At 46.9% G+C, this 23,872-nt stretch overlaps 1 protein-coding gene across 2 annotated transcripts in view; it reads right to left on the reverse strand.

The window, feature by feature from the left end:
- The window catches only part of JAKMIP1 (janus kinase and microtubule interacting protein 1), a 175,362-nt gene that overhangs the window by 46,851 nt on the left and 104,639 nt on the right, over window positions 1-23,872 (reverse strand). For both annotated transcript variants that reach the window (XM_017887098.1, XM_017887097.1), the window contains 5 exons: window positions 13,733-13,942; window positions 13,131-13,250; window positions 9,893-10,039; window positions 8,472-8,612; window positions 7,284-7,343 (listed from right to left, as the gene is read on the reverse strand). In XM_017887098.1, the coding sequence (XP_017742587.1) occupies window positions 7,284-7,343; window positions 8,472-8,612; window positions 9,893-10,039; window positions 13,131-13,250; window positions 13,733-13,942 (678 nt within the window). The remainder of the gene's footprint in view (window positions 1-7,283; window positions 7,344-8,471; window positions 8,613-9,892; window positions 10,040-13,130; window positions 13,251-13,732; window positions 13,943-23,872) is intronic.

Here is a 23,872-nt window from a genome sequence, read left to right on the forward strand (position 1 = left end):
GCAAAACTTGCAAATGAAAAACGCATGCACACGATGAAAAAATGTTTGACTTTGAGAGTCCAAGGCAGGCAGGTCACTTGAGGTCAGGAGTTCGAGACCAGCCTGGCCAATATGGCGAAACTCTGTCTCTACTAAAAATGCAAAAAAAAAAAAAAAAAAAAAAAAAAAAAAAAAAATTAGCCAGGCCTGGTGGCATGTGCCTGTAACCCCAGCCACTTAGGAGAATTTGGTTGAACCCGGGAAGCGTAGGTTGCAGTAAGCTCGCCACTGCGCTTTAGCAGGGGCGACAGAGCAAGACTTTGTTTTGTTTTGTTTTGTTTAAAGATACTTGAGTGTCCCAGGCAGGCAAAGGTACCGCATAACCAGCCGCCAGCACCTGTCCTTCCCTCCACCAGGCAGCAGGCTTGGCCTCAGGGGTGTGGGGATGGGGTCAAGTTTAGATAGGTCCTACGTGTTTTGCTAGGTCCTATCAGAATGGATGCAAGAGTCCTTGACAAAAATGACCCACCAGACCTCAGGCATCCTCCAACCCCTGGCAACAGCAGACCCAAGGTCATTCAGGGCGGAGGGGACATGGCACTGATGCACTGGCTCAGGAAAGGGCCTTTCCTTCCGATGTGCTTTGATGGTTCCCAGTGCAACTCCCCAGCCCTCCATTAAAGAATGATTACTGCAAAAGGCATTGAGATCCCACCTCACTATTATAAATTAATGGGGGAGGCAGGTGTGGGCATGACCTGGGAATCTGCATTTTATAGGCTCTCCAAAGGAAAGTTATTAAGTTGTAAGATAAAGGAAGAAGGAGACACTCTGACTTCCTGATCACCTGCTATGCACCAAGCAAAGAACCAGAAGCTTCCTTTGATCCCATGGATGTAATGTTCCTTTTACACATCAAACTGAGGTTCTGAGAGTTTAGATGACTTGGCCAATCCCATCCAGCTAGTAGCTAGGGTCTGACTCCCTTACTGCTTGGGGCTACAATTTCCCAACCTTATCCAAAATGATCGGTCCTACCTTCAACCAAGGTGTGTGAGTAAACTGTGCTGATGTTTAGCCATTATGCATATGCTTAGAACTCTAGGATGATATAGCTTCTGTGCAAGTTTCAATGGCCTGCAACACAATTTACTGCCACATGGCCAGAGGTCTATGTCCTGAGCAAGCCCCGTACCCCACTCCCCAGGACACGGCCCAAGGAACCACTCAGGATCCTTCTCCCCCAGCCTCTCCCTTGGGGCTAACGTCAGCTCACGCTGAACCAGCAGGCTTCCTGGGAAATGAAATAATCGACACCAATCTTGTCCCTGGAGGAGATCCCACAAGGGGACCGTTGGACAGGCCCAGTAAGACTGAGTCATGGCCCTCAGGGACACAAACACCCCAGGAAGACAAAGGCTGGTACCCTCTGCTCTGCCCTGACTGCATCTTCTGCAAACTTGAGTGTGGGAGTGGACTGGAGGTGCTCTCCTGCAGGGAGTCCAGGGAGGTTTGCTAGGGTCTTTCTCACACAGAGTCAGGAGCTGGAGAGCAGAGATAGGGCTGTCAGATTTCTGGAAAATTCTGGAACCTTCAATGCATTCACCACAGTACTCTGTCAAACAAAGCCCTGGGCAAAGTGTTACAGCACTTCCATGTGTGAGGGACAGAGAGTGATGGGGCATTTCAGGGGAAAAAGAAACTAGTCTAGTCATCCTGCAGTATCCATGGGGGACTGGTTCTAGAACCTCCCACGAATACTAAAATCCACGGCTGCTCAAGCCCCTTATACAAATTGGTGCAGTACTTGCATATAACCTACGCATATCCTCTTGTACACTTTAACTCATCTCTAGATTATCTATAATACTGTACCTAATACAACGCAGATGCCCTGTGAACCCAGTCATGTGCAGCATAACAGCATCTCAGTCCCCAACAGTATACAACGACGGTCCCATAAGATCATAACACTGTGTTTTTACTGTACATGTTCTATGTTTAGATACACAAATACCACTGGGTTACAACTGCCTACGGTATTCAGTACAGTAGCAGGCTGCACAGGCTTGCAGCCTAGGAGCCACAGGCTAGACTGAATAGCCTAGATGTGTAGGAGGCTAGACCATCTGGGTGTGTGCAAGTACACTTCATGATGTTTGCACGACAAAGTCGCCTAATGACGCATTTCTCAGAATGTGTCCCTGTTGTTAAGGAATGCATGACTGTAGTTTTAGACTGTGTTTTAGTGAATAATGAAAAGGAAAAAAGTCCAGGAGGTGGAGATTGCAGTGAGCCAAGAGCATGCCACTGCACTCCAGCCTGGTCAACAGAGCGAGACTCCGTCTCCAAACAAAAAGAAAAGGAAAAAAGTCTGTATGTGTTCAGTGTAGATGCAACCATCCATTTTTTTTTTCCTGAATGATTTCAGTCAGAGGTTGGTTGAATCCATGGATATGAAACCCACAGATACAGAAAGCCAAGTGTACTGAATGCCTGTGGCCTGTGGTAGGGAAGAAAAAGAAGCTTCTTAGGCCTGAAAGGCAACCCTGGATTACAAAACCTGCTCGGGCCCAGATGGATCCAAGTGCCAATTCCATCCAGCCCTGCACAATGCCAGGATTAAGTAGGAACATGGGAGAAAACTTGGTCCACACTGAAGTCTACACTGAATCTTGAGAAAAAGAAAAAATGCTGGTGGGCCCAGGAAACAGTGAATAGAAAAGACCCTAAACCTACTCAGGAAAGTTTCTACACAGATCCCCAAATTCAGCCTCCTAATGACCCAGGACTATCTTCATTAAAGTGACCACACATCGCTGTTCTTCTGGGACAATCCAGTGTCATACAGGTACACTTTTCCAGTAAAGGCAATTCGCTTATTTAGCCAACAACTATTTAGGGACTATTTTAGTCAACACCTACTCTGTGCCAGGCAGTGAACAGGCCACAGTGGGCAGGACAGGCACAGCCCCTGTCCTTGCCCGTTGTACAGGCGATGTAGCAAATCACGATTCAATTCTAACCCTTTGTGAATTTCTCCTCCCATAAACATGTTCAGAAATCAGGAAGAATGGCCGGGTGCAGTTGTTCATGCCTGTAATCCCAGCACTTTGGGAGGCCCAGGCAGGTGGATCACTTGAGGTCTGGAGTTCGAGATCAGCCTGGCCAACAGGGTGAAACCCCGTCTCTACCAAAAATACAAAATTAGCCAGGTGTGGTGGCGCATGCCTGTAATCTCAGCTACTTGGGAGGTTGAGGCAGGAGAGTCACTTGAACCCGGGAGGCAGAGGTTGCAGTGAGCCGAGATCATGCCATTGCACTGCTGCGTGGGCAACAAGAGTAAAAAGTCTGTCTCAAAAAAAAAAAAAAAAAAAAAGAAGGAAGAAAGAAAGAAAGAAATCAGGAAGATGGGGGAAGAGAAACCTCTGTTTAATTCCAGGCATTCTGACATAGATTTTAAAAATAAAGTCTTGGCTCAACAATGGATTTTCAAAACCCCACGTGGAAGCTCTATGGGGTGCGTAATGCCACAGCACATCCCGTTAATGGGACAAACTGCACAATCTTTAGATTTGTGCCTTTTAAACATATGTCCCATGGTGAAAACAGCTGTTACACATACTCCCAGCAGCAGTGCCGAATGGTGCAACTTTTCCGTGAGGCAGTGGGGTGGGGTGGGAGCAATGCTCTCTGGTCAAAGCCTTCTCGCCCTCTGAGCCACATTTCAACTTCGGGGAATCTATGCATGGAAACGATTCTGATTATGGACACAGCTTTCCAGACAAAAGCTGGTTGCTGTGGTGACGTTTACAGAAGCAGCAAGTCCAAAGGGAGGGGAAAGGGTAGCTAAATAATGGTGTAGTCACTTAATAACACGTTCAACAGTCAGGGAATAAAATAGAGCTGGGCCAGAAAGAGCTGTCTGCGTAAACAGAAGCACATTTACTGCAGCATCATTCATAGTGCCGAGGAGCTGAAAGCAATGTGCCCAACAATCGCAGAACAGTAAACCAGTTTATGGTCCATCTCCTCCACAGATTATGTAGCCATAAAAATTTATGTTTACAATGACAGCTATCACAGGATAAAGGCTGGCAGTCTAATGTTAAATAAAATCCAGGGTGCAAATGTGCATACCGCAGTTCCAGCTGGGGAAATGAATTATTAAAACAGCAACACCAACGTGCCGGGGAGGCACCGCTGGTGATAGATTACTTTTCTTTTTCCCAGATATTCTATAATGTGGTTCTATGTCTTCTATAAAAGTATATATTTAAATATAGGCTGGGCGCGGTGGCTCACGCCTGTAATCTCAGCACTTTGGGAGGCTGAGGCAGGTGGATCACCTGAGGTCGGAAGTTCAAGACCAGCCTGACCAACATGGAGAAACCCCATCTCTACTAAAAATACAAAATTAGCTGGGCGTGGTGGCACATCTGTAATTCCAGCTACTCGGGAGGCTGAGGCAGGAGAATCGCTTGAACCCGGGAGGCAGAGGTTGTGGTGAGCCGAAATTGTGCCACTGCATTCCAGCCTAGGCAACAAGAGCGAAACTCCATCTCAAAAAAATAAGTAATTAAGCAAAAAATAACATAAACAAATAAATAAATATAAACAAGTTATATTCAAACCACTTCCCATTTCTGAGTTTCTAAGGTCGATGTGCAGAGATTTGCCCGTGTTCGACTCAGCTTCGTGGGAAAAGCTTGGGACTCGCAGTCTCAGACTTGAGTTTGAAACTCAGCCTTGTCAATTTAATTTTTCTCTGAGTTTTTTCTATATTTTATATCTCTATGTCTTCTACAGCTGTAAAATTGAAAAAATAATACCAACTACACGAGGTGGCTGTGAGAATTCAATGAGATGGTGTAAATACCCACTCATCCGCAAATCCAGGACCTAGCAAATCATCAGAGCCAGGCCACTCTATGTGGCATTATCTGAACACTGCAGTAAAGGCAGCCAAGAGGCAGCCTGGGAGCCAAATTGCACCGATAGCTATATTTTACGTGGCCCACAGGTATATATTTTACAGGCTGAGTGTCCCTTATCTGAAATGCTTGGGATCAGAAGGAATTTTAGATGTTTTTCAGATTTTGGAATATTTGCATAAACAGAATAAGGCATCTTAGGGATGGGACCCAAGTCTAACCATGAAATTCATTTGTTTCATACACATTTTATATATAATACATAGCCTGAAGGAAATTGTATACAATATTTTAAATAATTTTGTGCATGAATCAAAGTTTTGACCGTGTTTTCACTGCAACCTGTCACATAAGACCAGGTGTGAAATTTCCCTGGCCTCATGTTGGTGCTTAGAAAATTTCAGATTTTGGAGGATTTTGGATTTTGGATTTTTGGATTAGGGATGCCCAACCTGTAGTCAGACCACAGTGTTACGGACATTTAAAATCCAACATTTATGTCCTTCAATTTCACATAAAGTAAGGTGTTATGGATTAAACTGTATCCCCTAAAAAGATAGGTTGAGGTCCTAACCTCAGTACTTCAGAATGTGACTTATTTGGAAATAGGATCACTGCAGAAGTAGTTAAATTATCATGAGGTCACACTGAAGTAGGATGGACTCCTGATCTAGCATGAGTGATGGCTTTATACGTGAAGCCACAGAGACACACAGGTAGAATGTCACTGAAAATTTAGGCAGAGATTGGAGTTCAAGCTGCAAACCAAGGACACCAAAGATTGCTGGGAAACTCCTCTAAGCTAGGAGAAGGAAAGGAAGGGTCTGCTATAGGTTTTAGAGGGAGGGATAATGGCTTTACTGACACCTTAATTTTAGCATTCTGGCCTCTAGAACTGTTAAGACAATACATTTCTTTTCCCTTCTTGTTTTTTTTTTTTTTTTTTTTTTTTTTTTTTTTTGGAGACAGGGTCTTGCTCTGTCACTGAGGCTGGAGTGCAGTGGCACAATCATGACTCACTATAGCCTTGACCTCCTGGGCTCAAGCAGTCCTCCTGCTTCAGCCTCCCAAATAGCTGGGACTTTAGGCGCCACTACATCCAGCTAATTTTTAAAATTTTTTGTAGAGACAGGGTCTTGCTATGTTGCTCAGGCTAATCTCAAACTCTTGGGCTCAAGCAATCCACCCACCCTGACCTCTCAAAGTGCTGGAAATTTCAGGCATGAGGCACTGTGCCCGGCCTTTTTCTGTGGCTCTAAGCCACTGATTTTGTGGTACTTTGTTAAGGCAGCCCTAGGAAGCTAACAGATAGGGATTTACATTTATCTTGAAAGACTAGACTATCTGATGCCACCAGTCCACCTTCTTATAGCAACCAGGATTCAGGGCCCAGTTTGCCACAGTCCCCACCACTCCCTATTGTCACCCTGACACCAAGACTGTATGTCCTTGGCCATTCACTATCACATTTGCACAGCCGTTTTCCTTATAGTTGAGAAATATTTCTCTATAACCACATCTCGATCAAAAGATAAACCAAACTGGGCACTTGTATTCAATAAAAAGGAGAGGAGACCAGCCTAGCTGACATGGAGAAACCCTGCCTCTACTAAAAATACAAAAATTAGCCAGGTGTGGTGGCACATGCCTGTAATTCCAGCTACTCAGGAGGCTGAGGCAGGAGAATTGCTTGACCTGGGCGGAGGAGGTTGCAATGAGGCAAGATGGCATCACTGTCCTCCAGCCTGGGCGACAGAGCCAGACTCTGTCTCAAAAAAAAAAAAAGGGAGAGGAAACCTGTGTCTTTGTGGAAGCAAAAAATAGGTTTATGGGTTTAAAGGCAAACTATGTTTTTGTTTGCTTGCTTGTTTTTGGTATCAGTTCCAGATTGGTCCATGTGGGCATTTGAATTTTACAAGCCCAGCTCCTTCAGACGCTGTTACTAGGAAACAGCCGACCTATGTTTTCCAAGAAGACTACAGTTCTGCATGACTCCAAAAAAACACAAAGCTCCTGATTATTTTCAGAACAGGATATGCTCTGATATAAACCAACCCTGAATGTCCCTTAAATCCTTCAAAAGGTTTAAGTATTTATGTTTTTAATTTTGGGTGAATATACCCTGAGGCCTAAGTAGAGAATTCATCAGGAAGTTTCCCATGAATAAATTACAATAACTGGGTCGCATGACACGGCCATACTGATGTTGCTTTGAGAGACAGCGATGACAGGCTTTTCATCATCAGGCATGCTGAGTTGTGTGTGTCTGCTTCAGGACCCCTGTGAAACCTCCCCCCTCCCACGACCCATCTGCCCTGCAGATCTGTGACGCAGTGGCAAGGCAGGGCAGGTGCACCATCGCAGGCTCACCTTGGGCGGTTTCAGACTTTTCCCTCGATGCCTTTTGGAGCGCAACAGCCGTTCTCTCTCCTAGAAGGAAACACAACGGTTGGCATTTCCAGCCAGCCTCACATCTCACGAATCAAAGCCACTGGCTCTCAAAGGGAGCTGGGCCTGCCCATCCGCACCAGGCATGGCTAGTTCAAGTTCTAAGTGCCCAAGTGATGGCTGCTTCTCTGAACTGAGAGCTACAGGGAGAGTTTATTGTCCATCTTTTGACTTTATTGTTATTTCATTGAAATATATTCTTCACCCTAAACTGCACTGAGTCTTTCGTGTAACGAAGCAAAGATGGATGGATGGATAGATGGGTGCATAGGTAAGTGGATGGAAGGATGAAAGAATAGATGGATGGATGGATGGATGGATGGATGGATGGATGGATGAAAGGAAGAAAGAGAGAAGTTAAAGAGGTAGAGGGAGATGGAGGCAGGCAAAATGAACATGACAATAATCAAAGCCTTTTCTAGAATTTTGATCACTAGCTTTTCTATTCTTTGAAGACCAGTGCATGGAACCATCACACACCCTCTTCGGTGACCAGAATGCATTCTGCTTCTAAGATCCAACTAAAGCTCCCTGCAGGTGCTCTCTGCCTGTTGCCTAAGCTCCTTTCACAGAGAGCTGTGGAATTCTCTGGATGTAATTCCCCACCTGCTTAGGACATACTCAATCCCCTTTGATAGATCCATGCCCCATATGCACATCCAAAACTGACACAGGCAGCCTTAGCAAGGTGCTGGTCTGATTATAAGGTTCAAGTGTGTGGGCCCAAACTCACAGTCTGCAACTGCTAAGCTAAAATCCAACCAACCAAACAAACAAAAAGTCTTCTCTGGAACAGATCATGCCAAGTCTCTAAAGGCCAAAAGACATCCTTAAAACTGATACTGCTTCTTAATCACAGCAAGCCAGGGAGAAGATGTGAGAAAAGGGTAGCCATGGAAACTGTCCCCAGGTTTTAAGCCAAGGCTGCTTGATGGCAGAATGAAGCAGGAATGTGCACACCAGGGTGAGCTTGGTGACTCCCAAAGTCAGCACTGCCTGACCCTGACCCAGCTCAGTAGCATCACCCTGAGCCCCAACGCCTGTTCCTGACACCCATGTCACTGGTGCCACCCCCACCAGGGGCAGCCGTGCCAGCTGTGCTAGATGTACCAGTGAGAGGTCGTCAATGACGTGCTGCTGCTCCAGCACCTGCAGCCTCAGGAACTCGATCTCCTGCTCATCCCTCGTCAGGCTGAGGTCATTCAGGGAGGTGTGCCGCTTCAGAGAGGCCTGCGCTGACAGCTTTTCTTTCTGCAGCCACAGGGAGACAGACCACCACAGGGTTAGCCACCAACGTCTGCGAGGGACGGCGCTGGAGTGGAGCTCAGGGGTGCAGGGACAGAAGGATGGATGGGAGGATGAAAGAGATGATGGCCTGATATGGTTTGGCTGTGTCCCCACCCAAATCTCATCATGAATTGCAGCTCCTATAATTCCCACATTTTGTGGGAGGGGCCCAGTGGGAGATAATTGAGTCATGGGGGTGGTTCCCCCACCCCATGAATAAGTAGTGAATAAGTCTCTGATGTTTTCATACCGGGTTTCCCCTTTTACTTGGCTCTCAATACCATGTAAGATGTACCTACAGCCTTCCACCATGATTGTGAGGCCTCCCCAGCCACATGGAACTGTGAGTCCATTAAACCTCTTTTTCTTTGTAAATTACCCAGTCTCAGGTATGTCTTTATCAGCAGTGTGAAAACGAACTAATACGTGGCCATCTTGTCCTGTGCTGGCAGAGGGGACAGGGAAGACCAAAGCCAAGCCCAAGGTGGGGCTGACCAGCACACTGCTGACAGGAAGGGATGGGCAGGGCCTGGGGTTGGAAGATGACATCTGAAATGAGCCTAGAGAGCTGGGAGGGGAAGGCAGGGGAAGGAGAGGACTCCACACAACAGCAGTTACACACACACACACACACACACACACACACACACACACACCTGCACCTGCTACAGTGCAGACAGCAGAGCGTGTGTGCTATCAGAGCCTCTGTCTTCCCGGCTGTAAAATGGGGGTTGATACTACTCTGAACACTGAACCTGAAAGCATTCTGTAAACTGTCAACTATAAGACACCTGCCCCGACCACAAACACTAGGCATCCTAGCTGGAGGAGAAACCCCTCGGCAAAGCATCGCCAGCAATCATCGTAATGGCTTTCACATGCTGGGTGTCCTCTGGGCCCATTCCCTATGAGGTCTTTACATGCTATCATTTCATCTCTTGATGATCCTCCAGTGTTGATATTTTCATTCCCATTTATGCATGAAGAAACAGAGGCTCAGAGAGAATGGGGGATGTGTTTAAGGACACAGCTGTCTGACTCCTTCCGGGCACAAACACCCACAGCACAGTGAATGTGAGACAGGTGGAGAGAAGGGAGAGACATCTGTGACTGACGCTGCTCCTGGTGCTTCGTGGGGAGGTGGCAGGTGGGGCTCAGAACATGTGAACTGGGAGGTTCAGGGCTGGAGAATCCCAGACAGAGTTGGGAGTGCCAGGGCTGGTCCCAAGGGGCCCACAGCTCACCATTTCTACGTTTTCCCGCGTGAGGTTCTTGATTTTCTCCTCCATCCTCTGGATACTCTGCAACAAATCCTCATTCTTCTTGTTCATCCGTTTGTTTTTCTCCACCAGGGGCTTCAGCTGAACCTCGGTCTCTCGTGAGCGTTTCAGCTGTGGTTGGAAACAGGCACAGAGGCTCAGACAACTTGACAACAGACGGCCGAGGTCACAGCACCAAGGTGAGCAGACACTCAACCCGGTTAGGACCCCTTCTGAGGCCAGTGTCCTGGATGACACATTGGTTTGCTAGTTGCATGACAATGGGCAAGTTCTCAGCCTCAGTTTCCTCATCTGTCAAATGAGAATCATGGCAGCTCCTGTCTCCTAGGCACATGGTGAGAACTGAATGCAGAGTGGTAGTCTCCCCAGTGTTATTTTCATGGAAAGAATGAGAAACAACTTAAATATCTATCAATATTATGACAACTACAGGCACAGCCACCACATGTGAAAGGGGGCACCTTCCCCATCCTCATGTTATCGACAAAGAACCTGAACCCAGAGAGAGGAGGCAATGGGCCCACCTTCACAAAGAAAGTGCCAAGAATGCTTTGCACTTTTGCAAAGATTGGTGGTTTGAGTTCACCAAGAATCAAACACAAGGGACTGACTCTAGACCCCTGCGTTTACTCCCCAGGCTGTAAATGTTAAGGTAAAATATTCTGATGGTATAGGTTGAAATATAAAATGTGCCATGAGACCCATGCATTCTACTTCTAGAAACCTACCCCACCCCCCAAAATGCCATGTAGAAGACACATACGTGTCTTTACTGACTTGAACCTTTATTTAAAGTCAGTAAAGACCCATATGGATCTTCTACATGGCATTTTTTTTTTGAAACAGAAGGTAGGTAAAATGACATGGGTTATTTTGACAAAGGGTCTCACTTTGTCACCCAGGCTAGAGTGCCGTGGCATGATTTCAGCTCACTGCAACCTTGACGTCCTGGGCTCAAGTGATCTCCCACCTCAGCCTCCCAAGGAGCTGGAACTACAGGTGTGCACCACTGTACCCAGCTAATTTTTTTGTATTTTTAGAGACAGGGTTTTGCCATGTTGCCCAGGCTGGGCTCAAACTCCTGAGCTCAAGGAATCTGCCCACGTTGGCTTCCCAAAGTGCTGAGATTACAGGCATGTGGCACCTCACAGAAATCCAGAAAGTGGCAACAGCCTAAAGATCCACCACTGAGAAGAGACTTCAACAGACCATGGTATATCCACACAATGTACTACCAAGCCACTGGTAAAAAGACAAAGACAGATCTATAAGCACTGATGGGGAGTGCTGTAATTGATCCATGAAGTGAAAAAAGCAAGTTGCAGAACAATACACAGCAGGGGAAAAAACCCAATTCATAACCATAAAATAAAACAAAAAGTCTCTTGGTGGGTTTCAAGGCATTCATTTAAACATTAAAAACATGTAAGAACCACCCCAAACTAGCAGTAGTTACCTCATGATTTTAAGATTGAGGCCGGACATGGTGGCTCACACCTGTAATCCACGCACTTTGGGAAGCTGAGGCAGGCCGATCACTTGAGGTCAGGAGTTCAGGACCAGCCTGGCCAACATGGCGAAACCCCATCTCTACTAAAAATACAAAAATTAGCCAGGCATGGTGGCAAGTGCCTGTAATCCCAGCTACTCAGGAGGCTGAGGCAGGAGAATCGCTTAAACCCGGGAGGCGGAGGTTGTAGTGAGCTGAGATCACGTCACTGCACTCAAACCTGGGCAACAGAGCAAGACTCCACCTCAAAAAAAAAAGATTGAAGCGTTGGCAAACTTATCAGTTTCTACTTTTAACTACTTCAGTCTGATCTGACATGTTTCCAGAAGCCTATGATTTTTCCTAATCCACTCAGTAAACTATTATGCAGCTCATGAGTATTTATGAGCTTATAAATATTTAAATGAAGAGTGGAGACATAATATTAGATGTACAGTCTGATTAAAGCAAAAAAAAAAAAAAGCCTTTAAAATACTGGAAGGAAGCGAATTTATTTTGATCCTGTTAAAGTTGTGGAAAGGTGATACTTATTGACACTGTTCACCACTCATTTTTTTCAAATATTCTTCTGATATACTTCCCTTCATAATAGAAATTAGAATAAACATAAAAATTATGAGGCATCTGTTAAGAAGTTGATGTATCAACTGCCATTACATAAAAATTAGTTTTGCTCTTATCCAGAAAATGTAAACATATTCATGAAATTGCTATTTTTACTGGAGATTTCTTTTTTAATCAGAAGTCTATGTTCATTATTTTTACAAGTAATGTATAAGTTTTAGTTTACAAGTATATACAATTTTATGCAAAAAAGTAAATAGATAAGCACAAATTAAAATTACCCATAATTACACCACCTAAAAGAATAACTTCTAGCCAGGTGTGGTGGCTCACACCTGTAATCCCAGCACTTTGGGAGGCTGAGGTGGGCAGATCACCTGAGGTCAGGAGTTCAAGACCAGCCTGGCCAACATGGAGAAACCCCATCTCTACTAAAAGTACAAAATTAGCCGGGCATGGTGGCGCATGCCTGTAATCCCAGCTACTCAGGAGGCTGAGGCAGGAGAATCACTTGAACCCAGGAAGTAGAGGTTACAGTCAGCCAAGATCAAGCCATTGCACTCCAGCCTGGGAGACAAAAGCAAAACTTTGTCTCAAAAAAAAAAAAAACAAATAAAACAAGAATAACTTCTAATATTCAAGATGATGACAATGTATTATTGTTCTGTAAACTGCATTTTTCATTTAATTTACTACGAACACATTTCCATGTCAGTTAAATAGGGTTTCCATCATCAATCTTAATGATAGTCTAGAATTCATTGTATAGCTATTCCATAATCACTATGCCCCATGCTTTAGTATTGAACAATCCGGTTTTTTGGTTTTTTAATTTTTGATTTGGTTTGGTTTGGGTTGTTAATATAAACAACACTGCAATGAACATCCTCTCCATGCTTCTCATGGAACTTCTCCAATTGTTTGCTCAAGATAAGTTCCTGCAAAAACAAATGGCAGTAAGAGATTTCTTCAATGAGCATGTGTTAGATTTTAATCAAAAGAAGTAAAAGTTAAGTTCAGAGAACCAGAAGGCCTCTGCATTAACTTTCTGTGCAGGGCATGTTTCGGGGACTCAGGGCCCCTTCTTTGCACCCTGCGAGGCACCGCCTGTCTCTCAGGGCTGCTTACCAGTTCATTCCTCTCATCTGCCAACAGCGTGTTTCTGTCTTCCAGCTTCCGTATCACTGAATTCAGTTCAGCAATTTTTAGTTGAAATCGCCTCACATCTCGCTCGTCCATATGTTGATCCTAAAAAAAAAAAAAAAAAAAAAAAGTCAAGACGTAAATGTACTTTAAGAAGTTGTGTGGAGCCTTCTTAGAAAATTCACATGACATAATGGGTGAGATCCTTATTCAGGGGCCCACATACCACACAGCAAGGTGGGGAACACGCAAGCCCACTGCACACCTGCGGAAGACTCCACCTAGAAGGCCACTGAGACTTCAAACCCTTCCGTGGCTCCTCCTTGGGGACCTTGTGGTCAGGCCCCTCCCACCCTGTCTCTTTTACAAAGGCCACCATGCACCGGCACCTCACACAGTGTCCAGCACTTTATAATTTATAACAGGAATTTATCCAGGAATTTATAACATCCCCTCCAATACTGAGTGAAAGAGTGAATGAATGAATGAATACATGCTGCCTCAGTGTCCTCTATGGCTGACCAGAAGAATGCCCCGTAAATGGATGGGGGACCAGCCTGAGGCTGGCACAAGCTACTGCCCCTCACCTGGACGCCCATGAGCTCCACCATGTCCCCAATCCCTGGCGGGAGCTCTCTCTTTGGGCTACTGTGGTGCCGCTCGGCCTCCTTGACCTGAACCAGCTGCTCATCCAAAGCCTCTTTCTGCAGAAGCAGCTTCTGGGTCTGCCCAGCCTGCACGCCAAGTTCCTTCTCCAAGGCCAGAATCACACGGTCTTTCCCTTTGATCTCATCCATCTGAAAAGGAAAAAGAATAAGCAGTCAGCCCTAGGGGCTCGTGACCAAGGAAATCTCTCTCCTGCTTGGGGCCTTCAGCCCAGGGAAAGGGCAAAGCAGTGTCTCGGGCCTGAGTCAACTGAATTCAGTAAACTCCAGATGCAGAGCAAGCATAGCCCGCAGCCCAGGGCTTGTTCCCCGTCACTGCCCCAAGACAGAGGAGACAAAGCTAGGGGTTAAGGCACATATATATTCAACCTGACACGCATACTGACATCAATGTATGCTCCTGTCTCTCCTATGTTAACAAAATAAAATAAAACACTGCCGGCCCCCAGCCACGCCTCTGCAGCTCAGCTTCTTGGCAGAGTTGGCTTCTCTCTCCGTCTCCAGGCCCATGTCTCCTTCTCAGTCATTGACCCTCTCCTGCCTGGCCACAGCTCCCCAACCCTCACCACCAGACAGCTCCTGCCAAGGTCACCAGTGCTCTCCTGGCCACCGAACCCACCAGACAACATTCTGTCCTCCCGCCCTGACCCCGTCACTCACTCCCTGACTCACGACCTCCTGTTCCCTCTCCCCAAGGCCACTTCCCAGTTTCTATATTCTTTATAGGGTGTCTTGCTCTGGCTGTCATTGAAGCCTGGAGTTTCCGAGGCTCAGACCTCTTCTCACTCTGTATCCTCTCCCAGGCAGCCAGGTCCTTCCCAATGGTATCAAGCCCACAGATGCAGCAGATCTTAAACACATGCCTCAGCCCTGACTTCTCTCTGAGTTCCACAATCACAGAACCAGCTGGCTGCTTAACACCTCTGCTTGGATCTCGGAGGGACCACAGCTTCCCCACGTACAAACCTGAACTTAATCTTCAGTTCACCCCCAGCCCTGTCTTGTCCAGCCTTCCTACGGGGGAGTGTCAGAAGGGACACAGGCTCAACACAGTGGGCCGGGTGACAGTGCGGAAACCACACCAAAAAAAGTATGCAGAGGAAGTATCAGCCCCAGGTCATCCACTCCGGCTTTTTCTGGATGCTCCAGTGAGGGCACTGTCCTGTTTAGACAGCAGCCCCCCAAGACCCATGGCCTTCCCGGAACTTCAGAAAGGAACCTTATTTGGAAAGAGGGAAACCGCAGGTGCAATTAGTTAAGATGAGGTCATCCTGGAGCAGGGTGGGCCCTTATGACTGGTGTCTTTATCAGAGGAGAAGATAGACACAGACGGGAAGGCCGTGTGAAGATGGAGGCAGAGGCTGGAGGGACGTGGCCTCAAGCCAAGGAACTCAAGGTCAGCTAGCAACACCAGTATCAGGAAGAGGCTGGGAAGGATCCCCTTCCACAGTCTTAGGGGGAAGTGTGGGCATGCAGACACCTTGATTTCAATCTCCTGGCCTCCAGAACTGTATGGGAACACATTTCTGTCATGTTAAGCCATGAAGTTTGAGAGTATTTGTTGCAGCAACTGCAAGGAAACAGATGCAAAGGCTCCTCCTGCTCAGCCCGCTCATGTAGCAGGTTACATTTCAGTGGATTACAATCCAAAGCTCTTACTTCTAAATCATATATACCTTGATTTCAGACACAGACTGCCACAGCAGAGAATTTAGGTGAAGGGCCCTGTTCGGATAGCAGAGAGAAGCCAGCTAAATTCCCACCCACCCCCCAACCCTTACCATATGACCATGGGCAGGTTGGGCCACCTCTCTGACTCAACTTCTGTCTCTGTAAAACGTGGACAATAAGAAGACTTTAGAACCAACTCTGTCTAACTGTTGAGGAGCTTTAGAGCAGCCATGGGAAGAATCTGGCACAGTGCCTGGCATATCGCAAGCCTGCCATCAGTGTTCGCTGCCACTCTTAATCTCTTCTAGCCCCTAGGTAACACGAGGCTATTTTATTTTAAAAGAAGACCACTAAAAACTGAAAAAATAACATAGCCATGAGAGAAGAAAGGAAATGGTACCCCTAGATTCCAGACTGACAGGTTTTCCAGCCAAGTACCACAGTGCTACAGTTCTGATGTGGAATTTCTGTCACTTGCAACCAAAATAATCCTAATCAACATAGAGTTCAGGAAAGAACCACAAACTTGCCAGGGGTATCACTTCTCTCTTATGTGCTGGTTGGGAGCTAGGCACTAATTTATACTTAAGAGCTCCCTGAGGCACCTTCTTTGGAAGACAAAAGGCTGTTTCCATCGGCCAGGTTGATCTCCTGGCCCCTGCAATGGGTGCCCCATGCAGTTTCTCCTAAGCAGCCGCTGAATGTGCCCACTGCTCCCCCTGGTGATGGTCCACCAGCATCTACCTGCTTGGGCCAAATCCCAAATCCCGAGTATTGCAATTTCCAAATGGGTAGGAGCACCGTCCGTTCCACAGGAGGAATCTTTAAACATGCTGAAAACGCCACTGCCGATGTAGATGCCAACCCCAAAGCAAAAATCATTATGCAGAAGGAGTTTATTCATTTAATTCGCTCAAGTACGCTTTCATTAACTCAACACATACTGAGCTAAGCACTATCAGTGGGTGCTGAGAAACATTAGTAAGCAAAAGAGATCAGACTCCCTGCCCTGGGAGCTTCTATTCTGCAGGAGGGGGGAGTAGACAATAAACATAATAAATAAGCACACATGGTAGCGATTCAGAGTGATTTGTGCTATGCGGGGAAAAACAACAATAACAACATCAAAGTGAGGGAAATTGGTAGGGGCAGCTGAGGGTGCTGCAAGCCAACAGGCTGTCCATCACGGGTAAGAGAGGGTTCTCATCTGCCCCTCAGTGTCAGCTTTGCAGTGAAGCCCCCACCACTGCCTTCCACTAGCTCCCCACAAAAGGCAGCACCATCGCGAGCAAGACATCTCCAGGATCCCAAATTCTCCACCTGGAAGAGCACCAATTCCCCCTTGTCCTAGTAAGTGAGACAGAGGGCTTCTGCCCCAGCCACCACAAGAAAGTTTCCTAGAAAATATTCTCAAACAGCAGAGACGGCATCTAAAAATGGCCGGCCGGCCAATGCAGAACACATTCCAGAGCCAGCATGAGAGTCCTGAGGCCCCAGAGGTTAAGACACTGGCAAGCTCATGTAGCAAGAGGCAGGCACACTCACAGTTCACTGATTTCACTCCTGGATCACAAGCTGAGCTCTTAGTGATCCTACCTCACTGCCCTTGGGACCCGGATAAAATTCTGAGCTTCCTGGAACTGCTCACCTGACCGTATGGAACATCCCTCAGCTTCCTTCCTGCATCCATCTCCCCTTCTCCCACACACCCAGTCTCAGCATGTGCAGTAGGAAAGGGGTGGAACTAACACTACTGTAAGTTCCCAGGGCAGTCCCTGATTGGCTTATGCCACCCAAATGTCCCGGCCCCAACAGTAATTGCTTCAGGATGGATGCACAACCCAATCAGCACCAATGGCCGGAAGAGGGCAGCACCAGGATCCTCCTGTTTTTCTTTAGGAGCTGAGAAAGGGATTCTGGGCGGTGTGGTGTAAGAACACAGGACCTGGCATAGTGGTGGCATCCCCCCAACACAGCATGAGAGCCCACAGCCTGGGAATGACACAGCAGGAGGCAGAGCAGAGCCCGAGAACCCAGGATCCTGGATGACATCATTAGTGCACCTGGAGCCGCTCCTACAGCAAATTCCATGACTTCAGTTGGGAGAGCCAATAGACTCCTGTGGCCTAAGCTGGTTTGATATGGAATTTCTGTCACTTGCGACCAAAAGAATCGCAATCAACAGAGTTCAGGAAAGAATGACAAACTTGATGTTGGATATCACTCCTCTCAATGCTAGCATGAGCTAGGTACTATTTTATACTTAAAAGACACTCTCTGAGTCTTTAAAAGATCCTCAAAGTGGACATCATTTACCCCAAGTTACGCACAAACTTGAGGCCCAGTGCTAACACTCCAGTTAGCAGCAGAACCATGACTCAAATGCAGATTGTCCTCTCCAAGCCCTCACTGTCCCCTCTGCCCCGAAGGAACAGAGTCCGGTTGTTTCTCGGCAGTCAAGTACACCAGGAAACGTATCTCAGTGAAAACAAGCCCACCGACCCATGACTGATTTGGTGAGCTCCACTTCATTGCAAAGTCTGAGGGACTCAAAGGCTAAAGCAGAGGCCACTATCCCAACATCCATTCTCATTCTTGGTACCTGTAGTGAGGTGAATAATGTCCCCCAAAATGTCACGTCTATCCCAAAAATCAGAATGTGACTTTATTTGGAAATAGGGCCTTTGCAGATGAAATGAAGATGCACATTGAGATGAGGTCATACCAGGTTAGGGTGGACCCTAAACCCACTGACTGGCATCCTTAAAAGAAGAGGACACCTGTAATCCCAGCAGTCTGGGAGGCCAAGGCAGGTGAATCACCTGGGGTCAGGAGTCTGAGACCAATCTGGCCAACATGGTGAAACCTCGTTTCTACTAAAAATACAATAATTAGCCAGGTGTGGTAGTACATGCCTGTAATCCCAGCTACTTGGGAGGCTGAGGCAGGAGAATTGCTTGAACCTGGGAGGTGGAGGTTGCGGTGAGCCGAGGTCACGCCACTGCACTCCAGCCTGAGTGACAGAGTGAGACTCCATTTCAAAAAAAAAAAAAAGAAGAAGAAGAAGAAGAAGAGGACAAGATGCAGACATGCAGGTTAGAAGGCCATGTGCAGGCAGACTGAAGTGGTGCAACTGCAAGTCAAGAAATGCCAAGGACTGCCAGCCACACCAGAAGCTGTAAGAGGCCAGAAAACACTTTCACCCTAGAGCCTTCCAAGGGAGCATAGCCCAGCCGATACCTTGATTTGGGACTTCTGGACTCCAGAACTGAAAAGAAAATAAATGTCATTGTTGTAAGCCTCCAAGTGTGTGGTAATTAGTGGGGTGAATAATGTCCCCCAAAATGTTACATCTACCCCAAAAATCAGAATATGATCTTATTTGGAAACAGGGCCTTTATAGATGAAATGAAGATGCCCATTAAAATGAGGTCATATCAAGTTAAGGTGGACCCTAAACCCACTGACTGGCATCCTTAAAGGAAGAGGACACCTGTTAGAGCTGCCCCCAGGAAACTAACAGAGCACCACACCAGGGTTTCTCAGAAGCCACAGGCCACACAGTATGGGTTCCAGGATCACCTTAAACTAGAACATCACTGTCCCATGTTGACCATGATCACCTTAAACTTGAGCATCACCGTCCCGTGTTGACCATAACCACCTTAAACTAGAGCGTCACTGCTCACGCTTCCACATTGACCGTGGACTGCCTTAAGGTGTCAAAACCCCATGCTTTGGGACCATAACCACTCTTACACTTTTAGAGCATCACCGCCCCATGGTTGACCATAACCACCTTAACTAGAGCATCATCACCGCCCATGATTGGACCTATAACCACCTTACATTAAACTTAGGAGCAATCACCGCCCCCCATGTTGGACCATAACCACCCTATAAACTTAGAGGCATCACTGGGGCCCCATGTTTGACCACTACCACCTTAAACTAGCCAGCATCACTGGCCCCCACGTTGACCATAACTGCTTAAACTTAAGAGCATCACCACCTCAGATTGACCAATAACACTTCAAACTAGGGGAGCGTCACCACTCCAGTTGGACACATAACTGCCTTAAACTAGGAGCATTGTCGGGCCCCAGATTGACCATAATCACCTTAAACTAGAGCGTCACTGCCCCATGTTGACCATGACTGCCTTAAACTAGAGCATCACTGCCCCATGTTGACCATAACTGCCTTAAACTAGAGCATTGCCGCCCCAGATTGACCATAATCACCTCAAACTAGAGTGTCACTGCCCCATGTTGACCATAACCATCTTTTCTTCTTGACTTTTACTACCAGGCATCCTAATGCGTAGACAAAAGTCTAAAAGCCTTCTTGCATTTCTAATCCAATCCAGCTGACAAAGAAATGAAACTGGCAGCCCATCTCCTGAATATGTTGCCATGGGCAACAGGTTTGCTTAAGGAGTCATATTTATCAGACAGGGTGTGGGTGAATAGGAGAAATGGACATTTGATCTTTTCACTCCTTCTCCTAAGTGGGCCATTTTGGGTGAAAACCATCCACACAATGAGATACCTGAATGGGGGAGATTTTTGTTTGGCATTGAAATGGAAACAGAGCCTTTATGATTCTAGATCCCTGGCACATTTTAAATTAAGCTCAAACCGTCTCTTGTGCAAATACACAGGGATTTTTTTTTCCCCCATTTTACTTCTCTTACATATACATTTTTCCTATAATAGAGGAACATATTTTACAGGTATCCTATTACAGAAACTATAAGTTCTAGATGCTTTAGCTCACTTGCTTGTTTAATTCTAACTCTCGGCAGATATGGGAATACCCCTATTTTATAGGTGAAGTGCTAGAGGCTTGGAGACAGTAACCACCTGTCCCAGGGTCACATGGCAAACAAATGGAGAACCTAGAATCACCCAGGGCAGCCTCTCTCCAAAGGCTTCTCTTCCCACCATGTGATGACTCCCCCCTGAACACACACCCATGAACACATGTGATAGAGAAAAGGGGCTGGAGACTGTTCCTGAGGACTCAGTAGTGGTGTGCTTGCACTGTCTATAAATTAGAAATTTTAAACTGACACAGCTCTTCTGCCATTCTTGGCACAGTATGGGGTTAAGGCATGAACTAGTGGTTTGTCACCAACTGTGGAACCCAGGCTATAGCTGGATGAGGACTTTAAAAGGGTGTCTTGTCACCTGCCTCCAGTCCCAAAATCTCTTCCAGCATCTCACCTCCCACAAAGGGCCCCCAGCCCCAGCTTACACCCTCCCCATGCTGGGACACTCACTACCTCCCCAGGAGGCTCTTAGTTTCTAAGAACCTTTGGAATCTCAGAGTTTTTCTGATATTGAGGGTGGGGAATAAATGAATATATCCTCAAATCATCAGGACTTTTAAAAGGCAAGAAAAGAAAAGAGAGAGCTCCCTTCTTCCCCAGCAATACTCTCAGTGCCTTTCACTGGTGTCCTGCCCCCTCTCTCCCAGCCGTCCTCACCTGAAGAGCACATTCCAGGTGTGGTGGAATCCTGGCCAGCCCACAACCTGCAAGCAGAGGAGCCCTGTCCTGTCAGTGAGAGGGGACCTGTGTGAGTACAGGCACTTCTGCTCTCTGAAGCCATTTACTTTCCCTAGGTCTCCTTCCTGTGCTACAAAATGAGACACTGGGCGAAGAACCATTTCCTGCCAATGGACTTGTGTACCGACGCCCAAGAGGAAACCAGAGCACCACCCCCTGCAGCGGCAGGCTCCCCTCCCCATGGCCACACCCCCTTCCTGCTCCTCTGGGAATGCATGGGGCTTGGCAGAGGTGGGTTTTAAGCCATTGAGAGAACATTATTTGTGCTGCCCAGCTATGAAAGCCTATAGGAGGAAAAGATAGAATATAAGCAAAATACCCTTTGTCGTTATTCTGTCACTGAAGCTCTCAGTGCACACCATGGTGAGGTCTGCAGGGAAGCATGGCCCCTTCTAAGAGGGTCCTTGACCCCAAGTCATCGGAAGGCAGAGAATAGAAAACCTTTTCAGCGTTCGTTCAGACCCACTATGTCAGTCATCATCACATGCATAGGAGATAGAATCAGAAACGCCTTCCTGGGAGTCATTCCCCCAGATTCAGGTGCAGGGGCCTCGATTCTACCTGTGACACTTCGTGTACTGTGTGGCGGGCACAAGGTGTTTGTTTATGATCTCATTTATATCTTTTGCCAGAAATACTTCACACTTTTAAAACTTCTATTAAAAGTAAGAAAACAAAGTCTCCAGTACTTGACAACAGGATTCCATTATATTTTCATATTGTATTTTACTGGAAATTCAAGTATCAGATATCATCATGGCTATTTTAGAGATATGGTTAAAATGATCACATCATGGTCCTATTACTTCCAAACCTTTGCCAGTGTTTCTGCCTCTGCATAGGATCAACTAACAAACTCCTATGCATCCTTCAAAACCCAGCTCAGACCTCATTTCCTCTGTGAAATGACTCCTGCATCTACCCACAGGAGTGACCACATCCTCTTCTTTGCTGCTGCCTCTTTGGCTTGCATGGTCCTATTGCTGAACTGACCTGCTCACACTCCTGTTAACTGTAAGCTCTTTGCTGCCTGGAACCATGTCTTATTTTTCTCTATAACTCAGTAAATAAATATGCAACTGAGGGGGAACTGTCCTGCCCAGGGCTCTATGTGTTCCTGGGCCATTCTGACAGCAAATTTCATCACCGTGGATGACCATAAACAGTGTCCAGCTCCCATTAAACTAATTGTTTACTATTAATGTGCAGCAATCGGCAGCAAGTCCAGATCATGTGTCTCTTCCAAGGCTGATAACCAACCCAACGAGATGTCCCAAAAAGAGAGCTTCAGAAACTATCAGTAAACTCTTATGCAAAGCTGTCGCCTCATAAAGGTCAGCAGTCTCTTAAAGTTCAGGGTCCTGAACCAGACACCTCCCGTAGTACAATGAATGATGTCCACCTGTACAGGGACGTGTGGCTGCCATGCCCTGAAAAGTATCCTGTCTCCAGAGAGGAATGATGCTTACTCGGGAAGAGGTCACTTTCCTCAAAGGAGCCAGGTTTGCAGGTGGTGGGAGTTGGGGGGGGACAAGTCCTGGCTTGGTGCCTCTGCCCGCCACGGCACGGTGTGTCTGGTCAACCTGTGCCCAGGACTCCAGAGTCCCACCTGCCCAGGAAGGCTGCATCTTCCCTCTTTCCTGCTGCCCCGGCTGGGCCAGGCAGTCCCCAGATGTCCTGCCCTTCACCTCCCAAGCTGAGATCACATGGGAGGGGGTGTCACCTGTCACCCCTATAGACTGCGAGCTCCCTGCAGATGGCCAGGCAGGGTTTTGGCCATGGCCCTCCACCACTCCCCTGAGAGGCTGGCCCAGCAGGCATCTATATAGGGAACATGCATCGAACACATGCCACTCTCAGTTCATGAGTTTTAAACACAACCATTATGGTTTTATAAAAGCATAAAATAAAATCTCGATCTGTGCTAGCCCTGGGTCTAGCTCAGAGCAGGTGCTCACCAAATGGAGTGCCCGGAAAATATATAGACTCTCTTCCGTAATTTTCTGGCAAAAAAGAAAGAAAACACTCTCCTTTATCTCCCAGCTGCCTCAAGCTAGATGCAAAAGGGCCACTGAGAAGGCCAGAAATGGGCCACTCCTACCCAACCGACAGGAGGAATTGTGCTGAGAAAACAGCCCGGTCCCAGGGAGAGGGCTCGGCAGACAGTCCTGGGAGTAAACAAACCAACTAACCTCCGGGGCCCCTGGGGTCTCAGGAGCTGCAGGCACCCAGCCTAGGCTGGCCCATCGGCCCCTCTTTTCCTAGTTGAGATCTTCAGGTCCAAGGCCTTAAGCTGGCCTTGATTCCTCCTACCTTGTCAACTAGTTCCCAACAGCGGCACTCTTTTAAAACTAAAGTTTTAACTCTTATTAGGAAAGGAATGCAGATCCATTATAGAAAATGAAAAATACAACTCTTACTAGGAAAGGAATGCGGATCCATTACAGAAAATGAAAAATACAGCCAGACGCAGTGGCTCACGCCTATAATCCCAGCACTTTGGGAGGCAGAGGCGGGAAGTTTGCTTAAGCTCAGGAGTTTAAGACCAGCCTGGGCAAGATGAAGAAACCTTGTCTCTGCAAAAAATACAAAAAATTAGCTGGGCATAGGGGGTCCTGGCTATTCAGGAGGCTGAAGTGGGAGGATTGCTTGAGCCCAGAAAGTAGAGGCTGCAGTGAGCTGTGACTGCACCACTGCACTCCAGCCTAGGCAACAGAGCAAGACTCTGTCAAAAAAGAAACAAGATAGAAGAAATATAAAAGGAAAGAGGGAGGGGAGGGAGGGAGGGAGGGAGGGAGGGAGGGAGGAAGGAAGGAAGG

The sequence above is a fragment of the Rhinopithecus bieti genome, unplaced genomic scaffold, assembly GCF_001698545.2.
Source record: "Rhinopithecus bieti isolate Rb0 unplaced genomic scaffold, ASM169854v2 scaffold_16601, whole genome shotgun sequence".
NCBI lineage: Eukaryota > Metazoa > Chordata > Mammalia > Primates > Cercopithecidae > Rhinopithecus > Rhinopithecus bieti.